The sequence below is a fragment of the Engystomops pustulosus genome, chromosome 10, assembly GCF_040894005.1.
Source record: "Engystomops pustulosus chromosome 10, aEngPut4.maternal, whole genome shotgun sequence".
Lineage (NCBI taxonomy): Eukaryota > Metazoa > Chordata > Amphibia > Anura > Leptodactylidae > Engystomops > Engystomops pustulosus.
Genome location: NC_092420.1, coordinates 70016798 through 70044506, shown reverse-complemented (window position 1 = coordinate 70044506; position 27709 = coordinate 70016798). Strand labels below are relative to the sequence as shown.

Genomic DNA, 27709 nt, shown 5'->3' with positions numbered 1-27709 from the left:
GGATTTACATTGTAATTAAAAATCCTATTGAGGTAAATGTCATGTCATCCGTATGTCGGTGGTGACAGCTTTACTTTTCCTCAGATGTCAATGGGATTTTTTATACATTAAAACTGCGTTATTTAAATGTTTTTAACACAGGTATTGAATGGAGATTTGACTGGTAGTGTGAACTTTGCCTAACTACTACAAGTCTATTGAAATCAATTGGGAAAAAAAACTAATCAGTTATTCATTCACTTTTAAACTGAAAACTGCAAAACGTCATCCAAACATCATATGACACATCATAATGTGCAGTCGCTCAAATTCGCTTAATAATCGCAGGAATATAACGCATGTGAACCGCGTGCCCCGCTCTCCCGCCCCCGCCGCTGAGGAGGAGGGCTGTCCGTCCCTATCCCGCCTCACGTCCCTCCGAGCTCCACATTCGGCAATTTCCGCCCAGTGTCGTCGCTCGGCTCGCCCAGCACTCGGCTGTTTCCGTCCTATCGGGCGGCGCCATTTTGTTTATGTGTGAAGTCGGCGGCGGAGCTGCAGTTTGAGATAACGAAAGGAGCGGAGACCAATCCGGCAATGGACGGGTAGGTTTTGTGAGCCGGTTATAGGTGCGGAGTGAGTGGGCTGTAGGTAGCCTCCGTGCTGTGTGTGTGACGTGACTTACCTCAGAGCCCGGTGCAGCCCCCGTTATGGCGGGAAGGAGCGGAGTCTCCGGTACAGGCGGCCGCTGTGTGGCGGGAGGGAAGGCCTGGCTGTGCAGAGCCATGGAGAGGGCACCTGCTGCCATTGTGTGCCCGGGCCTCACAGCACACATGGCGCCGCTCACCGCCGTCTATTGTTCTCTGGCAGCAGCCATGTCTGGCGGGGGAGAGGCTGGTGGGGCTCTGTCAGCTTTGTTCCAGTTCACATGGAGCGGATTGCATTATTGTGCTGGAAGTGACACAATTGTTTGGATTCGCTGCCATATTGTCTACATATGTCACAGGCCATGGATGCCACGTCATCTGTCACCTGCGCGTGTGTGGCCACGTCATCATCTGTCACCTGCGCGTGCGTGGCCACGTCATCATCTGTCACCTGCGCGTGCGTGGCCACGTCATCATCTGTCACCTGTGCGTGCGTGGCCACGTCATCATCTGTCACCTGTGCGTGCGTGGCCACGTCATCATCTGTCACCTGCGCGTGCGTGGCCACGTCATCATATGTCACCTGTGCGTGCGTGGCCCCTTGCCGTCCCACTGTGGTGGGAAGTTTGGCTCCTGGACGGCTCCCTATTAAATATATAATAGGGAGCCTCAGTCCAGCCAGTCACCCCACACTGCGGTGAGCTAGTGTTCATGGGAAAGGTTTGCGTACGTACGACACTTAACTAGTTAGCAGAGCTGGAGCGTGTCATTGTGTTTTGTGTCCGTCTCTCATCTTTGATCTGTCTCGCCTTTCTATGTGTCAGATACTAGTGAATGTTCAGAAGCTAAATGAAAGTGTATATAAACCCTGGACCCTGATAATCTAAGCACATTGTCGGCACACAACATCTAATAGCACTAGAGGAATCATGAAGTGTAAAGTAAGGGGTTAAAATTGATCTTCCTTCTGTAAACTTTATTTTCTTCATGCAAACAAAAATATTAATTTGCCGAAATGAGAATACCCCTTTAAGCAAACCCTTGACTACTCTGCTCTGGAGTTTATTTGCGCAAACAATTGTTCCTTTTACCGCAGTTTCTTATAGTTGTGTGACTTTCCGATGCCAACTTTAGTTTTTTTTTTTTAGGTGAATGGGGCACAGCCGTGTAAAACTCAGTCACAGTGAACTTGGCAAAACGAGTGTAAAAGTTGCAAAGAAAGACATTTCTCAAACTTTACTCCCCTGAAAACCTGAATGTTTGAACGCACTCTTATGTAGAAAAGCCACAGCTAGTTCTTGTATTATAGATCAGTCATCATCACCTTAGGGGCACAGACAAGTGAATGATTCCGGTTTTAGAAATCTGTGACTTTCCTTCCGGTCACCATATAGTTCCAGGCCCATTTGATGGGTAAATAACTTAACTTTGGATAAGCCACATTTCTACTCTTCAGCAGAGCCCAGCAGCCTCTTCATGGCTTACATTGGTCCATAAAACTAGTAGTGTCTGTTTCGGGTATTGCAGCTTTCGTCTGTTTAAATAAATGTGTTTTATGAATTGGTAATTTTAGCCATCAACTTTTAGATTGAGGTTAAGCAAAGAAGTTTATTACCCAGCTTCTAAAATTGTACAGTGTGTCATCGCTGCCTTCAGTACAAGCTTTTCCTCCATACTGCGACTGTAGCTCAGTTGTTATAATCAGGAACTTATACTACACAGTTGTGAGTGTAGTCCTGGCAATCATACTAATCTATGAATGTAGCAGATGAATATTATCCGTTCACATTTTCTATGTTGTTAAGGATGAAGGAAGTAAAAGTTGTATACGAGTTATACTTCTACGTTTTCTCAAAGTCTTAAAAATGTTTCTGAAATTTGAATAATGGAGTTGGTATTGGACATTTATCCTGCCATTTGTCACCCCAACTTTCTCTTTCATTTCAGTAGTTAAAGGGGTATTCCAGGAAGACATTCTCTAATTCACTGTTACTTAAAAATACAGCATTTCACAAATATAATTCCAACCTGTCCTGGTGTATAAAATTTGGTTGCCCCAGGATTCAACCGTAAATCTTCTGACTATGGTCAGACAGGGACGTTTCTTTTCATGAATAACTTCTTCTGTCTGCAACATACAGCACACTCTGGGTCCATCCCCTCTCCCTGCCAACTACAGAAAGATGAGGTCTTTTTAGCAGGTGAGGAGGCATATAGCAGAGCTGACTGTGTGTACGTGTTATAGCTGAGATGTACCAGAGCTGGAGTGTGTCTCCGATACTAGTGAATGTTCAGATACAAAATAAGGTTACATTCACACAACTGTTGGGGGCCAGCAATGGGCGCACTGAGCTATACGGTGCGGCACCGTACTGTTCCATACCAGGGGAAGAGATAGGACTTGTCTCATCTTTCCCCATATAACGGCGGCGTGCACCATGAATCTCTATGGAGAAGGGCGGGCGCTGACTATGGTATGGTGGGCAAACGGTAGCGTGAATGCAGCCTAAAAGTTTTTATAAACCTTTACCTTGATGATCTAAGCACATTGTCAGCACACAGCATCTTATAGAATAGAGGGATCATGAAGTGCGTGCTTACACAGTCCCTGCCCACACTCTGAAATCTTTAACTTAGTGATGGTCAGTGTTAGGGGCTAAAACGGCAATAAAACGGAGTAAAAACGTAAGGGGTTAAAAATTATCATTAACATCACTAGAGGATTACAATTTGAGAACTTTCTTTGATGGACAAACCCCTTTAATGAGTGTGACATTGCTGGGGATCCTAAAGAAGTGATGAATGACATAGTTGTGTAGACTGAATTACACAATTACCTGCACACTGTGACATGCGTATGGTTGCTTTTGCTTTGGATCAGAGAACGACACTGGTGGCTCCATCCAATGGTCAGGGAGATGTTCACCTGTGGCCGCTGTGTTGTTGGACTGCTTTGTAAAGGTGAAAAAAGTCTTCTTGTGTGTTCATACAATTGTTTTAGACATTTTTATTGTGTGTATACAGAAGCTTATACGTCCATGTAAACATTATAGGACAATTTTGGCAAAATTGGCAATGGTTGCAGGGTCAGACCTAAGCAGCAGAAATGTGCGCGCTGCTCTCGTCGATACCATTGTGTGGGAATCCTTCCTTTGTCTTGCAGTGTGTGCCCTCTTATCAATCTCCATCAGTGTTTGCCCCTTACAAATCTGTTCCCTCTTTATGGTCAGGAGAAAATGGTCCTGTGCATGTGGCCTGTTGTATCATTTGTTCAGCTTCCCCCTTGTATCCTGATGCTTTATCATTGTCTGGGGCTTTCCTCCACCTATTGTTCCCAAGACACTGGTGTAAAATGAAAGGCGGTTGCTGTATCTCTATGCATTGTATTCCTGCCACTTGGATATGATATCTCCTTTTTACACATTATTTGTATAATCGTGTAGCTTAATTTGACACACAGTAATCTAGACTATGGGAAAGGGAAGTTTTGCTTTCAGGACAGTCTGGCAATGGAAGTTTCAGCCATATGGAATTGGTCCTTTGTATCCTGGCATGTATCCAGAGCGAGCAGTCAGCACATTACATGGCTCTGTGTGATGATGGAAGGGAGGAGGGGGAGGGCTATGCTTATTGTGACCAGCGCATCCGCCTTCATAAATGCAGCATGATGGAGATAATTGAGCCTTGTGGTAAAAAGGCAGACAAAACAAAGGCTTGGATGAGATTAGGCCTTGTTAACCCTCTGTGATGATAGTGATTCTTTTCATTTGGGTGAAAAGATTCAAGTAATATTTCCATATCTTGTATATAAAAGCTTACTTACCGCAATATCTATTTACATGGAGTCAGACCTGGACTTTTTGTTGCTGTGTATAGATAAAATTTATCTGGTCTGTCTCAAAGTGGGTTTTCCCACCAAACAAGTTTAGGCCCAGTCCTGTGGATATGGCCTAACTTGCTGATTAGCGAGGGTTTCTGTGATGAGGCTCCCACAAATAACGAGAACGGGGGCTCCTATTGGGTCCACTGTATCTCAGTTGAACCCTTCGTCGTACAGGACCGTTGTGCTCCATTCATCTCCATGGAGTTGGCAGAGATTGCCGGGCATTCACTCGTACACAATATCTCCAGAAAATGTATTGTATGACTTTTAATATATTCCTAAAAGAAGGGGTTCAGCATTTAGCTGTGATATCTAGAAGGTATCTTAACATCTAACAGAATTTTTCTGGGTTTCCTAGATAAAATACACAAAACCTCCCGTCTCTGCTTCATGTGGAGCCCTGGTCTCCTTAGATTAGGATTTGTAAAGCTTCCTTTTGTTTTGATGAGGCAGCTCATAAGCTAGTGCAGGCCTGGAAAAACTTTTTTCCTGTTTTAAGAGTAAGTAAAAGTACCTGATGCTGAAGGACATGTTCCATACTTCTACTCGGGAGATACAAACCTGGATCTGCATCGCTGAAGGCAGATTTTCGGTGATTGTGGTAAATAAATTCCAATTTATAGGTGTTTTTCATTGTGATGTGACAGAGCAGTTCTTTGCTACAGCTTTACCGTCTCATGAAAATGTAGGTAGTAAACTATGCCCTATATTCTTCAATCCTCATGGGTGGGCCACATCGGTTCCAATGATGACTATTGGACCAAACAGGAATTATGGGATATCAAGAGAATGAATGAATAATGGGTATGATGTGGGGGGATATATATATCCTAGTATAGGCTGATATTATGGATGGGTTACAAGAGGAGAGACCACCAGCTTCTAATAGTTACAGTGGTGCAATCATTACAGGTCCTTAGGTCACTATGACTTCTCTCGCTACTGATCTCCCCCTCTTCAAATGTACAGGTCACGTGGTGGTGACATCATCACAGGGCCTAAATCGTCACTTTCTTCTGCTCCCCTCCACATACAACAGGTCAGAAATTCTTGCTTCTGCTTAGTCAACTTATCCAGTACCTCTACCCCTTATAGGACTCCCTATACATGGCAACTGCAGTACCTAGGGGTGGTTCACTGACAGATTCTGTTATTAGTGGGGTCGACAGGCCAGTGGTTCATGTACATTACATCAAGACAAGTGCAAAAGGGCCAAGTTGAACTGGCATAAGTGGAAGGAGGGCACGAGCTAAAAGGGCTCACAATCTAAAGGCAGCTTAGTATTGAAATTTTTCCTAATTTCTCATCTGTTTGATCTTAAAAATGTTTGAAAACTTGATGTGTAGTCAACCCTGGTTCACTTTTAATGTCGCTGCCTGGTTACTGTAGTTCAGTCAGTACACTGTGCCTGGTTCTATAGCTCTGGGGCCCTGGCGGTCAACTGGTTGGTTCAACTTCTGGTTCCCTAAAACTGCTATAGATGGCCAATCCTACACTCTGTAGAAGTCCTGAAAAACTTACTAAGGAGAAACTGTCTTGAGGGCAACTACAAAGACTACAGGGTGTTTCTGTAGGTGGAGTTGAGCTTTAATACACTTTTTTTATGTCCCTTTAAATCTGGTGGTAAACATGTTTTAGTTGTGTTGTATCTGTTGTGGATACTTGTAGAAGATGTATTGTAACATCTGCCGAGACATCTGTGCACTTAATTATAGGACAGCAAATCTATCTCTTCCTGTTTTTCATTTTGCTTAAAATATGCCTTCATTACCTTTTTTATATAGTTTTTTTTTTTTTTTTTTTTTTTTTTTTTATAAAGAGGATCAGTTTAGTTTGTCATGTTGTGCATTAATGTGCCGATATTATGGTCAAAATATTTTCTTTTCTGATGAACAGATTCATTCATTCTCAACATGATTAATTTTTTTTTTTTTTTATTGCTAATTTTACTCTGCCAGAGCTGCACTGTGTAACCACAGTCTAATTTTTTCAGAATGCAACAAAATCTTAATCACTTTTTACTCCATCTCATGACTCCATATGCTTAGTATAAGGAGTTTGTAGCTGTTACTATGTTGAGCCCACTGGGCAATTCTTCTAAGGCAGAGGCCTTATGACCAAGGCGCTGGCACCTATGCAACGACAGTGGTGACACTTGGGTCATAGAGAAGTTTTCCAGCTGTAGGGAGCACCGCTAGGTTAGTATTTTTTAAACTTTTTTTTTTTTTTTTTTTTTTTTTTTGCTGTGACTACTTATCTACATGGGGGCATGTGGTATAGCTCTCACAGAATTACAGTATAAAATATGTGGCGTTCATGGCTCTCACCAAAAAAGCTTCCTGACCCCTGTTCTAAGGTATTGACCAATACATACGGGTCAGACATGTTGTACATTATTGGAACACCATTATTTTATTGAAAAACTCATTAATTCACAATTGACTATAGGGAGAACTAGCTTAGCGGCTCATAAGAAGCAAATATCTTGAAATTAGTGAGGAGATCTAAAAAAGTGCAGTTTGTTTATTGTGCTGTTTGAGGTGTAAAATTAAGTTGCAAACTTTCACCGAAATTCGTGATTTTCTAAAAGTGGCAATGGAATGTAAGGAATTTTTAAAAATTGTGGGTGGCGTTTATACTTTGATTGCAGGGGGCAAGAGACTGTTTACCATCACTGCACATGGTCAATAAGGAAACCAAAGTGCCCAAACTGCAACAAAAACACACTTATTTATTGTAAAGTGCCAACATAGCAACTCAAGCAGAAACTTATTTCTTACTGCTTTGTCACTGCTTTCATGTCATGAGGACATCAATACAATAGAAATGAGTAGATATTTTGATTATTTATTTCCCTGAACAGCAAGAATTACGTGGCAGGAGATCCAATGATGATCCAGCTCTGTCCACACTTTCTTGCTCCTCCTGTAGTTCCAGGCAGCCAAGGTTGGGTTGCTTTAAAATGGCAATTATCCCTTTCTGGGACTATAGGAGGAGGCCTTTATTCCTGTCTAGTGAACTATGTGCTGGAGGTCTCTGAGTGCCACCTCTGGTACCCATGCAAAAGGTTCGCCACCACTTGTCTAAGGGCTAAACATACAAGCGTGGTCCGGCTGTGAATGCTACATAGATTTCACCGACTGCAGTGCAGAGGAAGGGACACATAGAAACGGATTATATTATACAAAGAGTCCCTGCTTCCCCGCTGCGCCAAACGTCCTTTGGGTGCGCAGTGTTATTCCCAGCACCGCGGTCAGTCTGTTTAAGCCTCAACACATTCATTGTATAGCCCTGTACACATTATGCTGGAAGACTTCTCCAAAATCCTCCATGTGAACATACCTTAACATCAATCCAGAGGCCTGGAAGTGAATAGGTAATGTTCATTTAAAAGTTTTTCTTGTGTTTACCCCATACATACACTGACAGTTTCTCCTGGGGTTTATGCCAAACAGGAATTAGTCTCCTGCAGCATTTTCTGTGTGTGTGTGTTTACTTTGTTGGGTACTTGTGACTCGCTTCATTATGTATCCACGGTTTCTAGCCTTCGGCTGTCCCTTTTGGCGTCTGAGTATCCTGGATCCGGAAGGCCGCAGTATTGTGCACTCCCCAGTTGCACACTGATTTACTTGCTGGTTAATGTGCTGGAGTCTGACCAGCGTAGGGCTCCAGTGTGATTTTCAGGCCAAACAGAAATGGTTTGTGATCCCAGCTTATATTAATCAGGGAGTTTAATGCAATTCTTTCCTGCAGTTTTACTTGGCTCATGTTCAGGTCTCTGTTACTCGTTCACTATTGTACCGCTTCTTGATGTTAAAATAGAGGTTTGTTATTTTAGATTCATGTTATTTTTTCCTGCCAGATAATTATTTTAACATCTCTTTAGAAAATGGATATTAATCTTTCTGTTTTCTTCTTTTAGTATTGTTACTGATGTTGCAGTGGGCGTTAAGGTAAGCATTTGTATTTATGAAGAATGAGATGACTAATGAATGTCTATATTTCTGTATAACTTTTGTTCCTCTCCAGTAAAAGTTTTTTCAATAATCTCTACCATTTACTGAGCCCCAACTAAAAAGTGGTTTGACAGTATATGGCTGTCTTCATATCCCTGGTATTAGTATATATCTGGAGAACATGTCTATGGCTGGAACATGTACCTGTGCATGTTCTTGGTGTCTCCCTAGTGGCGTAACTGTCCCTATATGGACAACTAGAACACTGGGGAAATACATCCCCTGTACAGAGCTTTCCTGGCGTACATCCTGAACATGCACAAAAACCTCGGTGTGAATGTAGCCTAAAGCAGGGAGGTTGGACAGGGCAGGATACTTGTAGACTGATGTACACTCTTATAAAAGGTTTACTTTAGAAGTGATCACACATCTATAAGCTGTATTTTGCTGCACATGTAAAGCTCTTATGTCGTTGTGAGGTCCTTTCACCACCTCACTTACATGGAGATTAGTATATCATTCTGTAGGGGAGGCTTCACAAGAGCCACTGAATCTGCTTTCTAGCCTGCACGGTTGCAGAGAGATCAGTCCCAGTATCTTACCATTTATTATCTGTCTCCTGTCAGAGAGGAGGAGCTTGAGCTGGAGGCGTGTTTTATGCTAATCTTCTCTCATACTGTCTAATCAGCAGCAGGCAATGTGAGAGAAGCTACTTTCAACAGTAGTGAGCTGTGATTTCTCTAAGCTCATCTAAAGGCGATGTTCACACACAATCCAATAATATTCTGTTGACATTGCGTTGTGAAAGCGAATGCAATTTTACCACAAATGTAAATATGATAGTTTGCATATACATCACATTAGCGTTTATGCGGCGCATTTACATTGCAATTGCGTTTACGTGGTGTTTGCGCTGTTATGCGTTCATGTAGCGTTTACATGGCATTTGCGTTGCGTTTATGTTGCATTAGCATTTTAAGTTTGTGTGTGTGTGCATTGCATTTGTGTTCATGTGGTGTTTGTGGCGCATTTGCGTCTGTCTGCATGGCGTTTGCATTGCATTTAAATGGTGTTTGTGGTATTTACATGGCAGTTGTGTTTGTAATGCGTTGGCATTTATATTCCGTTTGCAGGTACATGGTGTTTACATTACATGTATTCACAATGCATTTGCGTTTATGCTGCACTTATGTTTACATTGCTTTTGCATCTTATTGTGTTTTTAACACTGTATACACAATGTTAACATAATAGCAGCATGTTAACACAATGTATGAACACCGCACCTAGAAGAGCATAGAGAAGGTCGCACTGATTGGACAGTATGAGAGGAGATTGGCATAACACACGCCTCCAGCTCCTGCTCTCTGACAGTTACAATGGTCAGATACTGGGACTGATATCTCCACAACTGTAAGGGCTTGAAAGAAAATTCAATGTGCCCCTGAATCTGTGTAGCAGTCCCTACAGAATGACATGCTCATCTCTGCATGTGTGAGTTGGTGAAAGGTCCTCTTTGACCAACCCCCCATCCATGTTTGGCTGCCAGTGACTGATGCATGATGAAATATCTGTAATTGGATTTGGAAAAGTGAAGCAATGGAAGGATGGCAGTCACATGTCTAACCTTTACCATTCTTGTCTTCCTTAGAGAGGTTCTGACGAGCTGCTTTCTGGAAGTGTTCTCAATGGTCCCAGTTCTAATATGACCAGCATAGTTGTGACCGGTAAGTAAATAAGTCACCAGTTATGTGTTTTTAGATTACAGGAGGTCCCCTACTTACAAAGATAGTTAAAGACGGACCACATTGACCTCTGGTGAAGCTCTCTAGATGCTTTACTATAGTCCAGACTGCAATGATTAGCTGTAAGCTGTCTGTAATGAAGCTTTATTGATAATCCTTGGTCCCATTACAGCAAATTTTAAAGCTCCAATTGTCACTGGGGAAACATTATTATTATGATGGGAGGCATGGTGACTCAGTGAGTAGCACTTCTGCCTTGTAGCGCTGGGGTCCTGGGTTCGAATCCCACCCAGGTCAACATCTGCAAAGAGTTTGTATGTTCTCTCCGTGTTTGCCTGGGTTTCCTCCTACACTCCAAAACATACTGGTAGGTTGTTTAGATTGTGAGCCCCATGGGGACAGGGACCAATTTGACAAGCTTTGTGCAGTGCTGCGTGACCTTTGCGCTATATAAATAATTAATAATAGTACTTTTTTTTTTTTTTTGATCTACAATTATAAAATACACAGCTTTGACTTGCATACAAATTCAAGAACAAACCTATGGAACCTATCTTGTACGTAACCAAGGGACTGCTTGTATATATAATATTATTGCAATAGCCTGACGCGAGGCACCTAATTCACAGTACTACACAGGATTTTTTTTATACACTCTAGGAGCGTGTAAGAGATTAATTGCCAATTTTGATTTGAACTAATTAGAAAAAGGGATTTTTTTTTTCTTACCTTTTTTAGTATTTTCCGAAAGTAGATTTCTTCTGTTTTCTGTCCATGATTTTGGGGGCCGTCTTGCCTGAGCTCTGGTAACCGCATTTAGTGTTATGCCTTACGACAGCCTCATGGCTTTAGGCAGAAATAATCTGGAGGAAACTTATTGAGGGTTATCTAGGCACGAGCTGTGACTGGTCTATGCTACCACCTACCGCCTCTAATCTCCCTGACGCTGGGAGTACGGGACCATCCGTGAGGATGGTTAATCTAGACACGGGTGGTCCAAGAAATACTTGTGGGCCTTGACTGCGCTGTTCTGTCATCCATGTTCCGAATTTATTTTTGTTTAGTATAAATCTGTAATGACATTGATTATCAAATATGTGCTTGATAAGAGTTAAAGAGAGAAACAAATTGGAACCAATTCTATCTGCATTGTAACGCCCCCACTCCAAATGTTCCATTATTGATTCCATAAGTTGCAACTTTCTGGCTGTTGAAAAGCCTTCAATTTCTCAATTGTGATGCTCTTGTACTTATTTTAATTTACCATGAAACCGCCATCATCCGGCCCTCCAAAAGGGAGCCTCTTTTCTTTTCGTGTTCTCGCTGGATGTGAATAGCGGTTTTATAAAGGCGTACATTTAGGACACTTTAAAAGTAAAGCTGTTCAGAATGTGTAGCGCCTTTTGTTAGCTGGTAAATGGGATTCAGAGACACAGTGCAGAATTATTCCCCATGATTATGACATTGTAGAGAATCTATTCATTGCTACTTTCCTCACTTATTCCAAGGTCATTTTCTGCTGAGAGAAGACAGTAAAGCAGGTGCAGAAATGCCCATGAACAGAGACCTAAACGCTTTACATTGGCAGTTGTCAAACAAAACAGGAGATTTCTCTTCTGCAAGAACAAAACCCTCTTTATTGATCTGAAATGGAAGGACTGTCAGAACTTTTATAAAGTGTGTTGTTTTCACCTTCCCGAGCACAGACTTGCCTCAGATTTGCAAGGTGCATGAATGGTTTATAAAGGACCTAAATGTAAGCCAATTGTTAATGGGACATGCCATATATCGTGTGTCTATGCATTAAAACTTGTAGTGACCAGCCACACACGACCCAAATATCAACAATTTATTTCCTCCACATTTTGAGATCCATAATGTATTTTTCAATTGTTTATTGAGCCGATATAAATGGCATTTTGTTTTTTTTTTGTTTTTTTGGCTATTAATAATTGAAGATAACCTTCCATACATTGAAGTGAACAAACAAGACCAGCCATTTTTGGTTTTCATTACTCTGCGTTTTAGGAGAGTGCAATAGAAAATCCCAACACAGGTGTGAACTGGGCCAGTAAAAATATCAGTGGAACCCAACCGGATCATTTCTTAATCTGTGTTCGTTATTCTGGGTTCACACACCCCTTATTCACCATACATTGTAAGAACACATAAGAATTATTCCGAAGTGTCCTTACAATTTTTGGCACAGGAGTATCCCACTGTATGCCTATGCAGTCGAATACGTCGCCCGGGAACCCCTCCCCCTCCTTCTTGAAAGGCAGAGGTGTGTGCAGCGGCTGGCAAATGGCTGACGCCAATAAACGGGCTCTACTCCTATTGATCTCACTCTCCTAATATGGACCGTGACATTACCGGCTCCTTCCTCCTGTGGAGCGACACGTGCGCTTTACGGGGCTGTGGGGAGTGATGCAATACGCTGCTTCCGGTGAACGCATACGCTGCTCAGGCAGAGGCTGCAGGATGAGAAGACTTATCTTGCTATGTCTTTCCATCTTGCATTTTTTTGAGGTAACAGAGGGCATAGTGGCCAGACGGAGGCAACAACTATGTCAGTCTACAAGAAATGTGATGTGAAAACAGCCTTAGTAAGATAATCAAATGGAAGGATCACCCTAGGACTGCAGGTGATGTTTAAAAAAAAAAATTAAATAAATAAAAAAAAATACTTTCCTGATCTGGACTTGAGAAAAGCGATGTTGAGGCCTTCTGGCACAATTGCTGGAGATTGGGTTCTTTATATTTTCCTGGAAGTTTCCCTATAATACCTTCGATTGTGAGCTCATCCACACTTATTGTTAATTTATTATTTTTTTTCAGCCAATGGAAATGATAACAAGAAATTCAAAGGAGACGATAAAATGGAAAGTGCACCCTCTCGAGTGCTTCACATCCGCAAACTTCCTGGTGAAGTAACAGAGACCGAAGTCATCGCTTTGGGCTTACCCTTTGGGAAAGTAACGAATATCCTAATGCTTAAAGGGAAAAATCAGGTAGGTCTTTTTACACCCTTTTCTGGTGTAAGTGTAGGAGACTCTTACCCCCTGCTGGGTCCTACTACTTGATTACTTGTCTCTAGTAGCGCACTGTATTCATTTCTAGTGAGTGTTTTATATCCTTTATCACTTGTTCAAGGGATAGGTGATAGGAGCCTGATCTGTTTGGTTGATGGTCTTGCATTCCCTTTTTGTATAGCTGAATTGTTTCAGAATCACTCCAAATAAATTTAGATACTTATCCACAGCAGATTTTCGGAAAGCCCTTTCACAGACATGAATATTTAGTTTAAAACAGACATTTTTTTTTTTTTTTAATGTTTAGTTTAAAACAAACATCACATTTTTCTATTGAAGTTGTAAGTTTATCTTTTTGGGGGACTTAGTAAATTTTTGACGAGTCGGAGAATAATGAGCACTTTACATTTTTATAAAGCACTCTCATAAAAGTAAAAAAATAGCTGTAACTCCGATTGAGCGGCGCGGTCACCAGCCATCTGACAGAAATATGTTAACCAGGGCAGAAAGCTGTGTAGACTTGCACACGGACAGAAGTGCACAATGTGTTAAGACTCGTGCCCCTTAGTAAACGTCTGCTTCCATTGCCCTCTGCTGTGTAGGTCTTGTTCGGGAGGATGCCAGGCGCAACTATTTGTCGGACCCCCCTCTTCCCACCGATCTAAAACTGATGATGCGATATCTGTATCGAATTTGGCCTGTGGACTGGAAAATAATCTTTTCAAGCCTAGGGAATATGGGCCGGGATTGGAGCTCAGCCTTTGTGTAAATCTGCAGCAGAAATTAGTTTTTGGTTCAGGTTTCTAAAAATCCCCTCCACTATGCAGCTAATGTAAATTGCTGTGGGTCAGCTGCAGACTATGCTGCCATACAGCCATGTGTGCCTAATGCCAGATAATGGCTCATGTTATACTAATCTCTATATATATATCTCTAATTGTGATCTCTTAATGTTATAGGCATTTTTGGAGTTGGCAACAGAAGAAGCTGCTGGAACGATGGTCAATTATTACACTACTTTGACGCCTCACCTTCGTAACCAACCCATCTACATTCAGTACTCTAATCATAAAGAACTTAAAACAGACAGTGCTCTAAACCAGGTATTTATGGGAGGATCTTTGATCATTTACATTGTTATTTCCGTGTTGAAGTTTTGGTTTTGTCTATCCTGGCGTGCTCCAGTACTATGGGTAATTGTAACTGGTTGTGTAATCTTCTTGAACCTGTGTTATTAAAAGATTTTCAGAGACTTCCAAGTTAATATGTGAGGTTCTGATATGACACCAGCTCTACCTTTGTTTACAACTCAAATTTTACTCGATTGCAGATGAAGATGAACATGATAGTATTACCATACATTGAAGTGCCAAAACTCGGTCATGGAGTTGCTAGGTTTTGTCTTCCCTTTATATTTTTATGCTTGCTCAGCATTTTCAGGGACCTAACTGGCATGTTGGCCCCTAAATAGATTTGTTAGGTCACCATTTTGATAAGATTCACAGGATGCTGAAGTCTTGTTTAAAATATAATGTGAGTTTAATCATTATCAATTTAATCAAATATTCAACATTTATACTGCCACATTTTCTGTATATTAGATTATACATGAGCTCGTTCTGAAGTGGACCTGGAAACCACTCTGGATAATAAATTGTCTTGTTCCCCAAGTACCAAGTGGTGCTGTACGTTCCCTAACATTAAAAGGAATGTTCGATGGTATAAAAAACCCTTGGTGGCCGGGATGGGGTGGGTTAAAAAAAAAATAAACATGTATTTGCCTCCCGGCGCCCTCCCTGCATCCAGCACTGCAATTTCTCCGGTCCGTCCCCCATGTTAACAAACGGGCACGGAAGCCACCCTAGGGTTTTTGTTTTTTTTATACCCTCGGACAACCCCTTTAAGTGCTGTGGTCTCTCATTGTCTTCTGAATGGACACTAAGTCTTCGGGATGGTGCAGGGAAGAATCTAAATTTTGATTCTCAAAATAACCTTGAAGCAGCAGATTTCTATCTTGCAGTTTAACATTTTATTTTCAAACTATTAAAAGTTTTTAATAAAAAGACGACTTCCTTTGTGGTTCATTGAGAATTAAACAAACTTTTCCTTATGTTTTATTCCCTCTTCTGTCCTGTGATCGGCGGTGTCTGCACATTTCCCTTTTATTCCCTTGTACAATGCAGCTGCTTTCTTTCCCACCACCTCAAAGTTGTTTGTGTTTTCTTTCAGCGTGCCCAAGCAGTGCTTCAGGCGGTATCTGCCGTTCAGTCTAGCAATTCCACTGTGGCTAATACTGCTGGGAGTGAGAATACAGTATCCTCTGCGCAGAGCCCAGTGCTGAGAATAATCATTGACAACATGTACTACCCTGTAACACTTGATGTCCTTCACCAGGTTTGTAAAGCAAATTTTTAATCTTGCTCTCATGATTTGATGTGTACAAGTAACCGGGTAGTTCATATTGCTTGTTGTTTTGACCCCCAGATCTTTTCAAAGTTTGGCACAGTCTTGAAGATAATCACATTCACAAAAAACAATCAGTTTCAAGCATTGCTTCAGTATGCAGACCCCACAAACGCACAACAAGCAAAGCTGGTAGGTGGTGTTACTGTGTGCCCCAGGACATGTAGTTCATGCCACAATTATTTATTCTGCAGAAGAGTGTATGAAATAAAGTACCTTTTTTTTCTTCTTCTATGTAGGCATTAGATGGGCAGAATATCTATAATGCTTGTTGTACCCTCCGAATTGATTTCTCTAAGCTGGTGAACCTAAATGTGAAGTACAATAATGACAAAAGTCGTGACTATACACGTCCAGACTTGCCATCTGGGGACGGGCAACCTACGTTAGATCCAGCCATCGCTGCAGCATTTGCCAAGGAGACATCACTTCTAGGTATGTCTGCAAAATGTTCTTCAGATCTAAGAGTAATTTCTTGTTGCTGTTCCTTCCCTTATATAGTTGTTTGGAGCTCTGCTAGGCTTCTCTAGTGTCTGTGTTGTATATCATTGTTTTATGTGGCTTCAGATTCCTGTTGCCCTAATACGGTGGTGTAGAGGTCTGCTTACATGAAATGACGAGACTAATGTAAACTGTCCTGTGCATCTGGAGAAATTCACTTGCTTTCCTCCGGACAGTTTCATGTATACAGTGGCATTTAAAGCCTGTGATATTGTAACCCACTGCCTTCACACAGAACCATCGGCTTTATATCCCAGACCACTGCAGGCCACAGATGAGCTTTACAGCCACAACTTCCACTCCCTCCCAGTAGTTTTGATTAGTCTCCTCTTCCATGACTGTATTGACAGGTTCTCCAGAGTTTCAGCTTTAAGGATTTAAGTAAAAAATCCCCTATTCCATCATTTCTAGATTTCCTGATGTTTATGTTTAATGTTCTGCAGCGTACAACAGCAAAATACATATGGAAATGTCAATAGTGTGGTATTGGTGTCACATGTAAATTAAATAAGGGAGCATCTATCACTGCTCCTGACACATTCATATTAGTAAATGCATTTATTGCTGTTGAAATAACTCTGGAGCATTTAAAACCTACATTAAAATTTGGAAATGTACAGGGTTTCTTGGGCCGGTTGCAGACAAGCAAGTTTGTTATTATACTATGCTATTAAAGCCACTCTGTTGGGGGTATTTATCATATGTGGGTTCTAGTTGCCCCAGAGTATTATTTAATTCCCACCCCTTCCGCTGAAGCCTCCAGATTGCTCTACAGATGCATTGCTATGTGAGTGCCCCTGCCTGGCGTACAGTTGCGCCTCATCCTGTGCCCATTTGGCATTGATTTGGAGAAGGGTATATTGAGTGCACAAAAATGCCCCGCACCTGCCCGCTGCGCTGCCTCTCTACCACTTGTTTTTACAACAGTCTGCTCAAGACAGCCGTTATATTAACCCCTTAATGACCAGGCCCTTTTTTGTTTGTTTTTTTCCCATTTCCATTTTTAACTCCCCACTTTCAAAAATCTATAACTTTTTATTTTTCATGAGAAAAATTCAAAATGCTGTGAAATTGTTGAAAAATGCATTTGTGGCATTTTCTTGTGGGCTTGGATTTTATGGCTTTCACTGTGCGCCCCAAATCACACGTCTCTTTTATGCTTTGGGTCAGTGCCATCAAGGGAATACCAAATTTGTATAGGTTTTATAATGTTTTCATACATTTGGCAAAATGAAGAATTATTCTGTTTTGTATAGTCTGGCAGTAATAACTTTGTCATTCGGGCTATGTAGCTACTTTTGATGACTTTTTCAGTTCTGCCATTTTAAGGACTGTACAGCCTTTAAATCACTTTTTATTGAATTTTGGCCATTTTGAAAAATATTCAAAAAGTGAAAAAGCAACACTTGTCGCTATTTTTTGTTACGAGGTTAGACACCAGGAAAAAGACGTTATTATATTTCGATAGGTCGGACATTTTGGGACACGGCGATGCCCAACATGTTTTTGATTTTTACTGTTTGTTTTATATTTATATCAGTTCTATGGAAAGGGGGTGATTGAATTTTTGTGTTTTTCAATTTTTTTTTTTTTTTTTTTTTTTACTACTTTAGACTCCCTAGAGTACTTTAACCCTAGGTTATCTGATCCTACAGTATGGCAGTATATGGGGATTTTACACATCATCTGTTACAATTCGCACATTGTAATACATGTAAAAATCAGATGGCCTGGGTCTTTGTATGTCCCGAGACTGTCATAGTACCCGTTCGCATCCCCCCTGATGACTTCACAGCGGGGTGGCGTTCAAATCCAATATGGCGCCGCCCACAGAATGTGATTTACAGGCTTAACAGCCCCTGCAATATGCTGCAGCATGTGAGCCCACTCCATACAGCAGGAGTCAGTAAGGGGTTAATGGTCTGATCCATTCAAAAGTAGACAATGTTCCAGACAGAATCCTTTTTAAGGATCACTTATAGTCTAAAGCTTCTGAGGATCTATGAAAAACTGATAGTAGACTGAAGAAAAGTATCTGTAAAGCAACAAACCGCGTTCAATTTTTTTAAATTTTTTATTTTGTCCATGTTTTGGTGCTGGTAGTTTATATATTACTTATATATGTAGTAAAATAGAAACTGTTACATTTATAAGTAGAACAGAGGATTTTTAAGGAATTTTATTTTAACATGACTCTTCATTTTGCAGCTGTTCCTGGTGCACTAAGTCCACTAGGAATCCCCAATGCAGCCGCTGCTGCTGCGGCCGCCGCTGCGGGCCGTGTTGGTATGCATGGTGTAACAACGGCCGGCAACACTGTTCTCCTTGTGAGCAATCTGAATGAAGAGGTCAGTGATGCAAATTCATGTTGAATACCTTCAAACATAACCTCTCCTGCTTCTTTTCCTCTCTTTTAATGTTTTGTTTATTTACAACATACAATCTTAATTTCTTGGATTTGCCAAAACTATTTACTTTGCTCATTGTAAAAAGTAAGTTGAAGTGGAAAAACTAACGCAGGGGAGGAGAAGGAGGAGGAGATCATTATGGACATAAAGCCAACTTCTCCTAAACCATCCAATCCTGCTTCTAGTTTCTCTATTTCGAGTACTGCACACGTCATCTTGCCATGAGTTTGTGCCATGCTGGTGTTTGTGTTCTCCTGTTGTCTTTTCTTTCTTGTATGTGTCATACTTTTTGATTATTTTTATTTCTACAATTTTCAATTTGTATCAACTGCTCTAATACATTTTTCTTTCAAGGTTCTTCCAAAGATTTTGATGAAGGTCTCTTCCTGTCTTAGTAATCTCTTATTCTTTCCAGTATTTGGCCATGCTCTCACCTTCTCTAACGCTGTATCTCTCTCTTTCTCTATAAGATTTGTCTCTCCTCTCCCAGTGCTGGTATATTTGCTCCTCTCCTTCATTTCTGTTTGGATGTTGAGTATAGTGGAATGAAATGTGGGAAGTTTGAGGGATTGTACTTCCATGTTCTTTCCTTTGTCGCTATGTTCTAGATTGACCTCTCGTCACTCCCCAGGGCAGAGGCCTCCTAAGGCATCTCCTGGAGAGCAACAAGATGATGTCCTCCACAACATGTTCTTATTTCTGTGCTGACTATAGGTAGCATAGGTCACTTGTATATTGACGCCTAAATAATTGGGCAGCCATCCACATTGATACTTCTACCCATTCCTGAGTCCAATACTTAATGCAGTTAAGAGTAAACCCTACTTTGTTTTTACAGCAGGCCGTCCCCATGTCAGACCAGATTAGCACTGTGATCTCTGATATGAATGTGATTTTTCCCATATTTGTCTTGGATGACTACATTTTTAGTTTTTCTTGTACAGTGCATAAGCCAACCATTATTCTGACCAAACTCCTGCATTTCCTTTGTACTGACCTTTATTTTATTTTCTCCCTTTTTTTTCTTTTGTTCTGCATCATCCCCGCCCTCCCCTTTACATCCTCCTCTCCCTTGTGTGTGACGTTCTTCCTGTTTTATTGTTTTCCAAATACTGCTATCAATCTTTCCCCATCTTGTGTCTGTCTTCCCCTCCCTCCTCCCCCTCCCTTCCCCCTACGTTCATGCTTCTTTGCTTGAACAATATGTTCCTCGGACCAACTTGCCCCAATTAACTGCCTTGAACCATGATCCATGACCACCTTCACCATTCTACGGGAACCACCCTTCGTTATGGATGATCTGTTCATCTCCGCTCTTCCTCGACTCTTCTCTCTTCTTGTCTTACGCTGCTTGCTCTTCTCTCCTTCTAAAGATGGTTTCGCCCCAAAGTCTGTTTACCCTCTTCGGTATGTTATTGTTAGCACTATACTTTTATTATTAATTTCATTTTTATTTCACCTTTTTTAATTTTATTTTCCTTTTTTATTTGTAGCTAGCACTTTGGTGTAATTTTCAATAGTAATTTAATTTATTACCTTTTTTATTTTTTTTTTTATTTTTTTTTATTTCTTAGAGCTTTTTTTTTTCTCTTTTCATTTTTTTTCTTTTTTTTTCTCACCATAGTCACTATTTTATTTAAATGCATGTGAATTTATTTTGCATGATCTTTTTAATTTTGTCTTTCACATAGGTTTGAGGGTATATCAAATATATTCTTATCTGAAATTCACTGTTCAAGATCTGCTTTCATTCTTGTGTATGTTAGGCCTGGTTGAATGGTACTTTTGGTGTCTGGTTGTTTCATTTGACCTTTCAGTATCTAAAGTGGCAAACCAAGCTCATATCTGCTATTTATACTCTTGTGGGTTTTTTTCTTTTTGAATTTCAATGAAAGGTGTTTATGGCGATGTGCAGCGCGTGAAGATTTTGTACAACAAGAAAGACAGTGCTCTTATACAGATGGCTGATGGCAACCAGTCACAATTGGGTAAGAGGTGTCTTATTGCATTAGTGCCTAAGAGAACTGCCATAAGCAAAATAATACTAAATAAAAACCTGTTATGTTTCACTAGGGGTGGGGGCATTTGATTTTATCCAAGTTGTGAAAGATGAGGTAAAGGAAAGTTCATTGAGAAAAGTGTTAATGCCTCCTTTACATTACATGGCAGGATAACATCCAGAAGTCCAGCTTTTGTTTTTATGTCTGCATTTTTATAGTATTAAAGGAATAAAACAAATGAAGGATAGATCATTAATATCAGATTGGTTGTGTGGTGGGGGGGTCGTTCCCACCTTTTTTAATTTTTTTTTTTTTAACAAAGCTTGTTTGGCTTTTACCTAGTCACAATCTGCAGTGTCTGTGCTCCTATGTGATTACATTTACACAATTTTTGTTTGTCACAGATTGTAACTTACCCTGCTGTCTGCGATGGTCACCCAATGTCGGCCATTTAATGATTTTATTTTATTTTTTTTTTTAGCAATCAGCATAGTCTTATGGGAACCTGTCATTAGGTTTGTTAGTGAAAGGTTCCTTTAAAGATGCGCTTCTCAGCAGGGTAAAAATCTTTTAATGAAAAGCCCTCTGTATACTTCACTCAGCAGGTGGTGGACCAAAGCAGCGCAGGTACAAGTATTTTACTTTGTTGGTACGTTTGTTACAGCTCTTCACCTACCTGTTGACAGGTAGTAAACATTCGGTACATAGCTTCTCTGTACAGTACCTTGATGACCCTCATCGCTGCCTTCATCCTCTGCTGCTTATGACAAGTCTGTGCTGTGCGAGGGAGGGTTCTGCTGGCGCTGACTTGGAGCATCAGCAGGGACTGCAGCCAGAGACTGCACATCACACGCTCTATGAAACCACAAGACTGTTGTGAGGGAGACTGGGGTCACGCGTGTCAGATAAGCACAGAGATCCGCCATCTGTAATCATTTTACTTATCATCTACAATGCAGGACATGCATTCAATGCACTTACTGAAAGGTTATCCTCCTCGTTCTGAGAATTTCTAGTAAAAGTTGAAGAATGTTCAAGCTGCTAGGGATGGCAGGGGATAATCTCACACAATGCTCCGAAAGCTGGTCTTGTATGTGCTTCGTGAGAATCACCTGTATATAAACTGTGCTAAATACATACAATTACATCTATGCTTTTTCCCTCCTCCAGCCATGAGCCATCTTAATGGACAGAAGATGTATGGAAAGATTATCAGGGTCACATTGTCCAAACATCAAACCGTACAGCTACCTCGAGAAGGGCTTGATGATCAGGGACTGACAAAAGATTTTGGCAACTCTCCTCTCCATCGTTTCAAGAAACCCGGCTCTAAAAATTTTCAGAATATCTTTCCACCATCTGCAACTCTTCACTTGTCAAACATTCCGTAAGTAAAGTCACATGTTGCCCAGGACCCGAGACCTGCCCCCTTCCAGGTTGCCAACTGGTCATGTTTTTAAAGTGTCCAGAATGGACTGCAATGTGTAATGTTTGTATATTTTATTATTTTAGGCAAACCATTACTGAAGATGACTTGCGCACACTGTTTACCAACACAGGAGGAACTGTAAAGGCTTTCAAATTTTTTCAGTAAGTGACAAAGTAATGTTATCTTTAGACCCCAAAAGGGCTTAAGGGTCTGCAGTCTTTAGTTTACTACACTGTCGGCAAGCAAATGTCATACATCCCACACTATTGAAGCTCAGTGGTGTTAGGTAAAGGGGTTATTGGAACAGTGGGCTGTTGTTTATCTGTTATTCCTCTAGGGAATAGGCGTTTAAATGGATTTGGTCTCCTTACAGAGTTTAAGATTTTCTAACCATTACCAACTGGTAGAAGACAATGTCGGGGCAAGCTCCTCAGCCCAGATAATTGTGTAGTATTTTATACATTTCTCCTCTTGTGCATAGTTTCTTATCTTGCTTCTTGTTAGGGATTCTGAGTATTGGGTCGGATCTACTATTTATGACCTGTTGCCTGAATAGGTAATCAATACATATAGACCAAGGGCCTAAAAGAGTTGGCTATTATGTGGCCTAGTAGGCTTCTGTTCCTGCAGTGAGCAAGCAAAACGACCCCAGGTTGGATCTGGCATAATCTTGTGAAAAAAAAAGTAGAAGCGTAGCCGTGCCATTCTACTCCCTCTCCACACCATCATGGCCACATTGCACTGCGCAAGAATTTGTGATTAATCCACTGCTTCTATGCCAGAAAACTGGCTAGTCTGGTGTGGGAGCGGTACGAGCAAAGGACGCCCCCTAGAGTATTTTATTCTATAGCTCTGTTTATTATTATGATTTACATTTAAATAATTCTCTCTCTCTCTCCCTCCCCTTCCCCCGTGTGGTGTGTTTTTTTTGTTTTTAATTCAGGGACCATAAAATGGCTCTCCTCCAGATGTCTACTGTGGAAGAAGCGATACAGGCGCTGATTGACCTTCACAACTACAACATCGGTGATAATCACCATCTGAGAGTTTCATTCTCCAAGTCCACTATATAAAAGGCGAGAAGGGGATGAAAAAAAAAAACAAAAAAAAAACGGAGCGTCTGATGTTATTGCGTTTGTTCATTGTATTGTCACCGATAGACTGTTCAGAGAAGTGGGGACCAGAGTCTATTTTGTTCTTCACTCTGTTATCATTCCTTGGTTCATTACATGACGTGAATTTCCCTTGCAGTTAACATTTAGCTGCAGGTTGTACCTGGTGACTAGGGAAGCCATTTGTGTTTAAGTTTCCATTTCAGCTTTTTGCTTTTTCTCCATGGACATGTGCCTTATGAAAATGTGTATTTTTTCCTTAAGTGTTACCATTTTAGAATACAGGTGAATCCTCACGGGCACATTGTTACATGTGTATAAAGACATTTTTACACCAGGAGGTGTATAAAAAGGTTATGCGTTGCATCTTCTGCTCGTTTCACTTCTTTGCCTTGTTACTTTTTTGTGGGTTTCGTTTTCTTTAGTAAACTCGCTTACCATCAGAGGTTTGAAATGAGGAAACTCTGAGCCATTGTCACCCTTTAAAAAAAAAAAAAATTGTCTTTTCTTCCAGTTATTGGAACTACAGCTCTGAGGGTTTTGTGTTCTGGCGATTCTACTGTTTGGGTCATCACTAGTGATGAGCGAGTATACTCGACTTGATGCTCGGTCGAGTATTAGCATACTCGGACCGGCTCGTTGCTCGGACGAGTATTTGCCCTGCTCGATAACGAGCATTTAATTAAAAAAAAAAAAAAGTGAAGAACAGTAAAAAGATACAATTAAAACATTTAATTTAATTGTTTAATTACCATCAGAGTATTTGAAGAACAATATGTGTGAAGAACACATTACAGATGTTTGGCAACATCTGCAAGTTGTTCTCTACACATATTGTTCTTCAAATACTATTGCGGAGAACACCGTTCTGCACGCGTGTCTCCGGAGCAGATCGCAGATGTTCCCGAACATCTGCAATCTGTTCTGCACTGTGTTCTTTCACTGTGCTCGTTCAGTTTATAATTTTACTGAAAAATGCTCGGGTCTCCCATTGATTTCAATGGGGCTCGTTACTCGAAACGAGCACTCGAGCATCTGGAAATGTTCGGCTCGAGTAACGAGCACCCGAGCATTTTAGTGCTCGCTCATCTCTAGTCATCACTACATAAACATCTCTCAGCGGCGATGATCTGCCTCTGTAGTATAGGTCTTGTCCCGGCACAGTGGGGACCTGATAGTACGTCAATGCAGAGCTCAATTTTGAGTTTAACAACCCATTTAAGACTGGTACATCACCAGGTAAATGTGCAAGACCTTAGCTAATGCATTCTTATGGATGGAGACCAATTTCTACGTGAAGAGGAAACCAATGCAGCTTGTGCCCAGTGAGCGGCTTCAGACTGTCCTACATCGCCTCTCTCGCATGCTCCAGCCTTTGGTCTCTCCAGTATCTTTGTGCAGTCACCTGCTCGATAATTTGGGGTTTACAGAGAGATGTTGTATAGAAAACAAAAGCAATGAGACCTTTTAGGAATAATTGATGAAGGAGAATCTGAGTCCTGGCCCAGTGGCCTCCTGCTACTCATGTACCTATTGCATTAAAGTAATTTGTTTGTTTACTATGGTGGTTTACACTTTTTACCCAGGCAGTTGGAATTTTACGGTGACCATGGCTCCGGCTTTCGCTTAAATTTTTTTTCTTTTTGGAAGCGAGAAAGATCCCTACACTTTTTGGGCACACCTCTTATTGAATCGTAACCTTTTTGTACACTCTTGTGAGACGTATCATTTAAGTGTCGGCACTAAGTACTGTCTTGTTTGTGGCTGAATATTTTCTGTAGTTTTTGAAGTTGACATGACTGATGTGCATTTATCTATATATTGCCATCCTCTGTTTGTAATCTTACTTGGATATAGATGTGGATTTCTGAGCATGTGCAGACTGGTCAAGCAATTTCAGAAACCGCTGCATGTGTATTTTCTATGGCAGGGAGCGCCTCTGACAAATGAACGAGAATAGTGGCAGGTTTTTTTTTTCTTCTTGTCACGAGAACTGACAACCAGGTGGGACCAAAGTTTATGTGCCTTTAGTCTTAATTTTTTTCCCTTGCATTGTAATATTATGTTTTAATAAAGAACTTCAGAAATATTTTGTATTTTAGAAACAGACCTGACTTATAGACATGGCTCAGAATCTAGAGGCTGGGGTCAAGGCGACGGCTCCTCCCCATCCCCCAAGCCGTTCCCTTGATCCCGTTCAGGACAAGTACATTTTTTTTAAATTGATGTATTTGGTTAAAAATTCCATGGATTCTGTTTGTAGGAAATAAATGGTCATGTATATTTTCTATTAGTTGAGTTTTTACATCTTTAGAAATGTAAAATTCAGTCTAGTTTGGTTGCGGCACAATTAAAAATTAATTTTTCTAACAAAGTTGGAAGGTTTGACGGTGGTTTTGATTTCATCTTGTGTGTATTCTGCTTACCTCTGTAGCATGCTCAATAAACACTTCTGTAGCTCTGTATTCTCTCTTCTGTCTCTCTCTCGCTGCCTCTTCTTTCCTCCGCTCTGTTTCTCTCTACTTTGCTTCTAAATTCACACTTCTCCACCAGGGTGAGAAATATTAACCTCTTAAAACAATTGGCGCACTCGGCTTCCATTGCCCTAAAGTCTATAACACTTATATCCGTGTTAGGACCCACTCTATTGTTTTTCCACTTCTCCACTGCTTTTATAGACATTATTTTTAGTTTTAGGGGTGTCATTGTCTCGCTTTACAGCACCATTTCCATTCGCTGGCTTATTGCAGCACATGCAGGGGGCTCAGAGTAGTAAAATGAGTGTTCCTCATCCACAGTATGTACTATCTGTTTTATTAAAGGACTTGTCAGCTCTTCAGAATATCATTTAGAAATCTAGGCTGCTGTTCCTTTGTTGAAAGCTGGATTTTGCCCCTACACTCAAATGCTATCTAATCAGTTCTCACAATATACAGATACAGGATAGGCAAGATGTGAATGTATTTAATGACCTATCTTTGTATGACTCCCTTCCCTCAGCCAGGCCACAAATACTCAGCCAGTGCAAGTACATATACAAAGACAACTGTAACCACTCATGTTTCTTTAAAAGCAAAGTTCTGGTTACTTCTGTTTTTAGGTAGTCCAAAAGCTTTCACATGACTGGTTCCTTAATCGTATCTGTGAAATGTTATTTATAAAGAGTTTTTCTGGATCCTATCCATTCTTTAGTGTAAAGGGGAGCACAATTTTCTCAAGTGCTTTGCAGTTGCTCTTGCACATCCAAGCTCTTGTGCAAATGTAACTGCCCCATCCATATGGATGTGGCTGTGCTGCAGCAAGCATCCTAGAGATCAGTTCTTAGTTCTGTGCCGTAGCATTAAAGGGGTTGTCCCAAAGACTTTTGTTCCAAAGAATTAGGAGTCGGGCTGGGGCAGACTCTTGAAAAAAAAATAAACATGTACCTACTGCCTCCATCGTTCCTGATGTCCCGGACCGCTGTCCGTCTGATCTATGCCCCTGAAGTTGTGCTTGGGGAGCTTCTGACCGAGGTGGCCGACCATGCCCAACCAGTCTTCATACCCCCGCACCTGATAGAGTGCTGAAAGATAGGGATGGGTGGGCGACTTCCGTACCCCTGCAAACAAAAAGCCTGGCTGTGGCGCGGGACATCAGGAGCGACTGATGAGGTGTGTTCACATTTTTTTAAAAAAAGTTTGGCCTCAGCCCGTCTAATTTTCGGAACTCTGACAACCCTTTTATGATGGGAATGCCTCTTTTTTCAGAATATAAATTTGAGCAACTGCATAGGTAACGCTGTATTTTATTTTGTTCCAGGCAGGAAGTGACATTATTATAATGGCCACTAAGAGGGAACCTGTCTTGCTGCCCGTGGTGGCATGGTTTAAGCAGGATCTGTGACCTCCTCATTGCCCTCTAGTATTTGATATCCAGTGGACATTTAGCACAGCCTTGCCAGGCCAATCATTTTGTAGGTAGGCCAGTACCTTCTTCAGTCTTTACCTTGCCATTTTCTCTACTATTTGCCTCTGCTGTTTTTCTATCTCAAATCTGTATTGCTTCTTCTGTAACTTTCCCTATTGGCTACAGCTCTACTGTTATGTCTTTCTCTAATCTAATTTGGCATCATATATTTTCAATATGATGGATCATTCTCTATGCAGATGTGGGATACTGTGTCATTAGACCCAGCAAAGCGTACCAACACGGCTGTCTACTGATGGGTCACCTTTTTCATTTTGGATGAATTTAACCAAAGTGCACAAGACTCATGAGGATTTAAAAATTTCTATAAAGGAGCAATTGGTGGTCTTTTTAATTTAGACTTATGGAGAAGACCTGTAAGGCAAGTTAGGGCTTAACTTGCTGATCACTATCGGGTTAATAAGGCCTGAGGTTCTTAGGGCCAAGAGCCCTGCAGATCACGAGAACGATAGAGATAAATAGAGCAGAATGGTCATGCGCGGCCAGCTTCTCCGTTAGTCTGAGGAGCAGCAAGGGGTCGTTCGGACCCCTTGTTCTTGCGATATGTGGGGGTCTCGGCAAGTTAGGCCCAATCCCGTGGATAGGGCC

General features: G+C 41.1%; 1 protein-coding gene and 1 long non-coding RNA gene across 3 annotated transcripts in view; one reads left to right on the top strand and one right to left on the bottom strand.

The window, feature by feature from the left end:
• LOC140104818 (uncharacterized) overlaps nucleotides 1-912 on the bottom strand; it is a 52312-nt gene extending 51400 nt beyond the window's left edge. Inside the window, exon 1 of one of the 2 annotated variants that reach the window (XR_011850421.1) lies at nucleotides 665-912. This is a non-coding gene — a long non-coding RNA (uncharacterized lncRNA). The remainder of the gene's footprint in view (nucleotides 1-664) is intronic. The other variant, XR_011850422.1, reaches the window with a different exon arrangement.
• PTBP2 (polypyrimidine tract binding protein 2) lies at nucleotides 427-25529 on the top strand. The gene is made up of 14 exons (XM_072128546.1): nucleotides 427-584; nucleotides 8432-8462; nucleotides 10117-10192; nucleotides 13049-13221; nucleotides 14202-14345; nucleotides 15472-15636; nucleotides 15727-15837; nucleotides 15945-16140; nucleotides 18415-18554; nucleotides 19988-20021; nucleotides 20510-20602; nucleotides 21785-22001; nucleotides 22127-22204; nucleotides 22987-25529. Exons 1-14 carry the CDS (start codon nucleotides 577-579, stop codon nucleotides 23114-23116), a joined length of 1596 nt encoding a protein of 531 aa, XP_071984647.1. The 5' UTR covers nucleotides 427-576; the 3' UTR covers nucleotides 23117-25529.
• Nucleotides 25530-27709: the final 2180 nt, after the last annotated feature.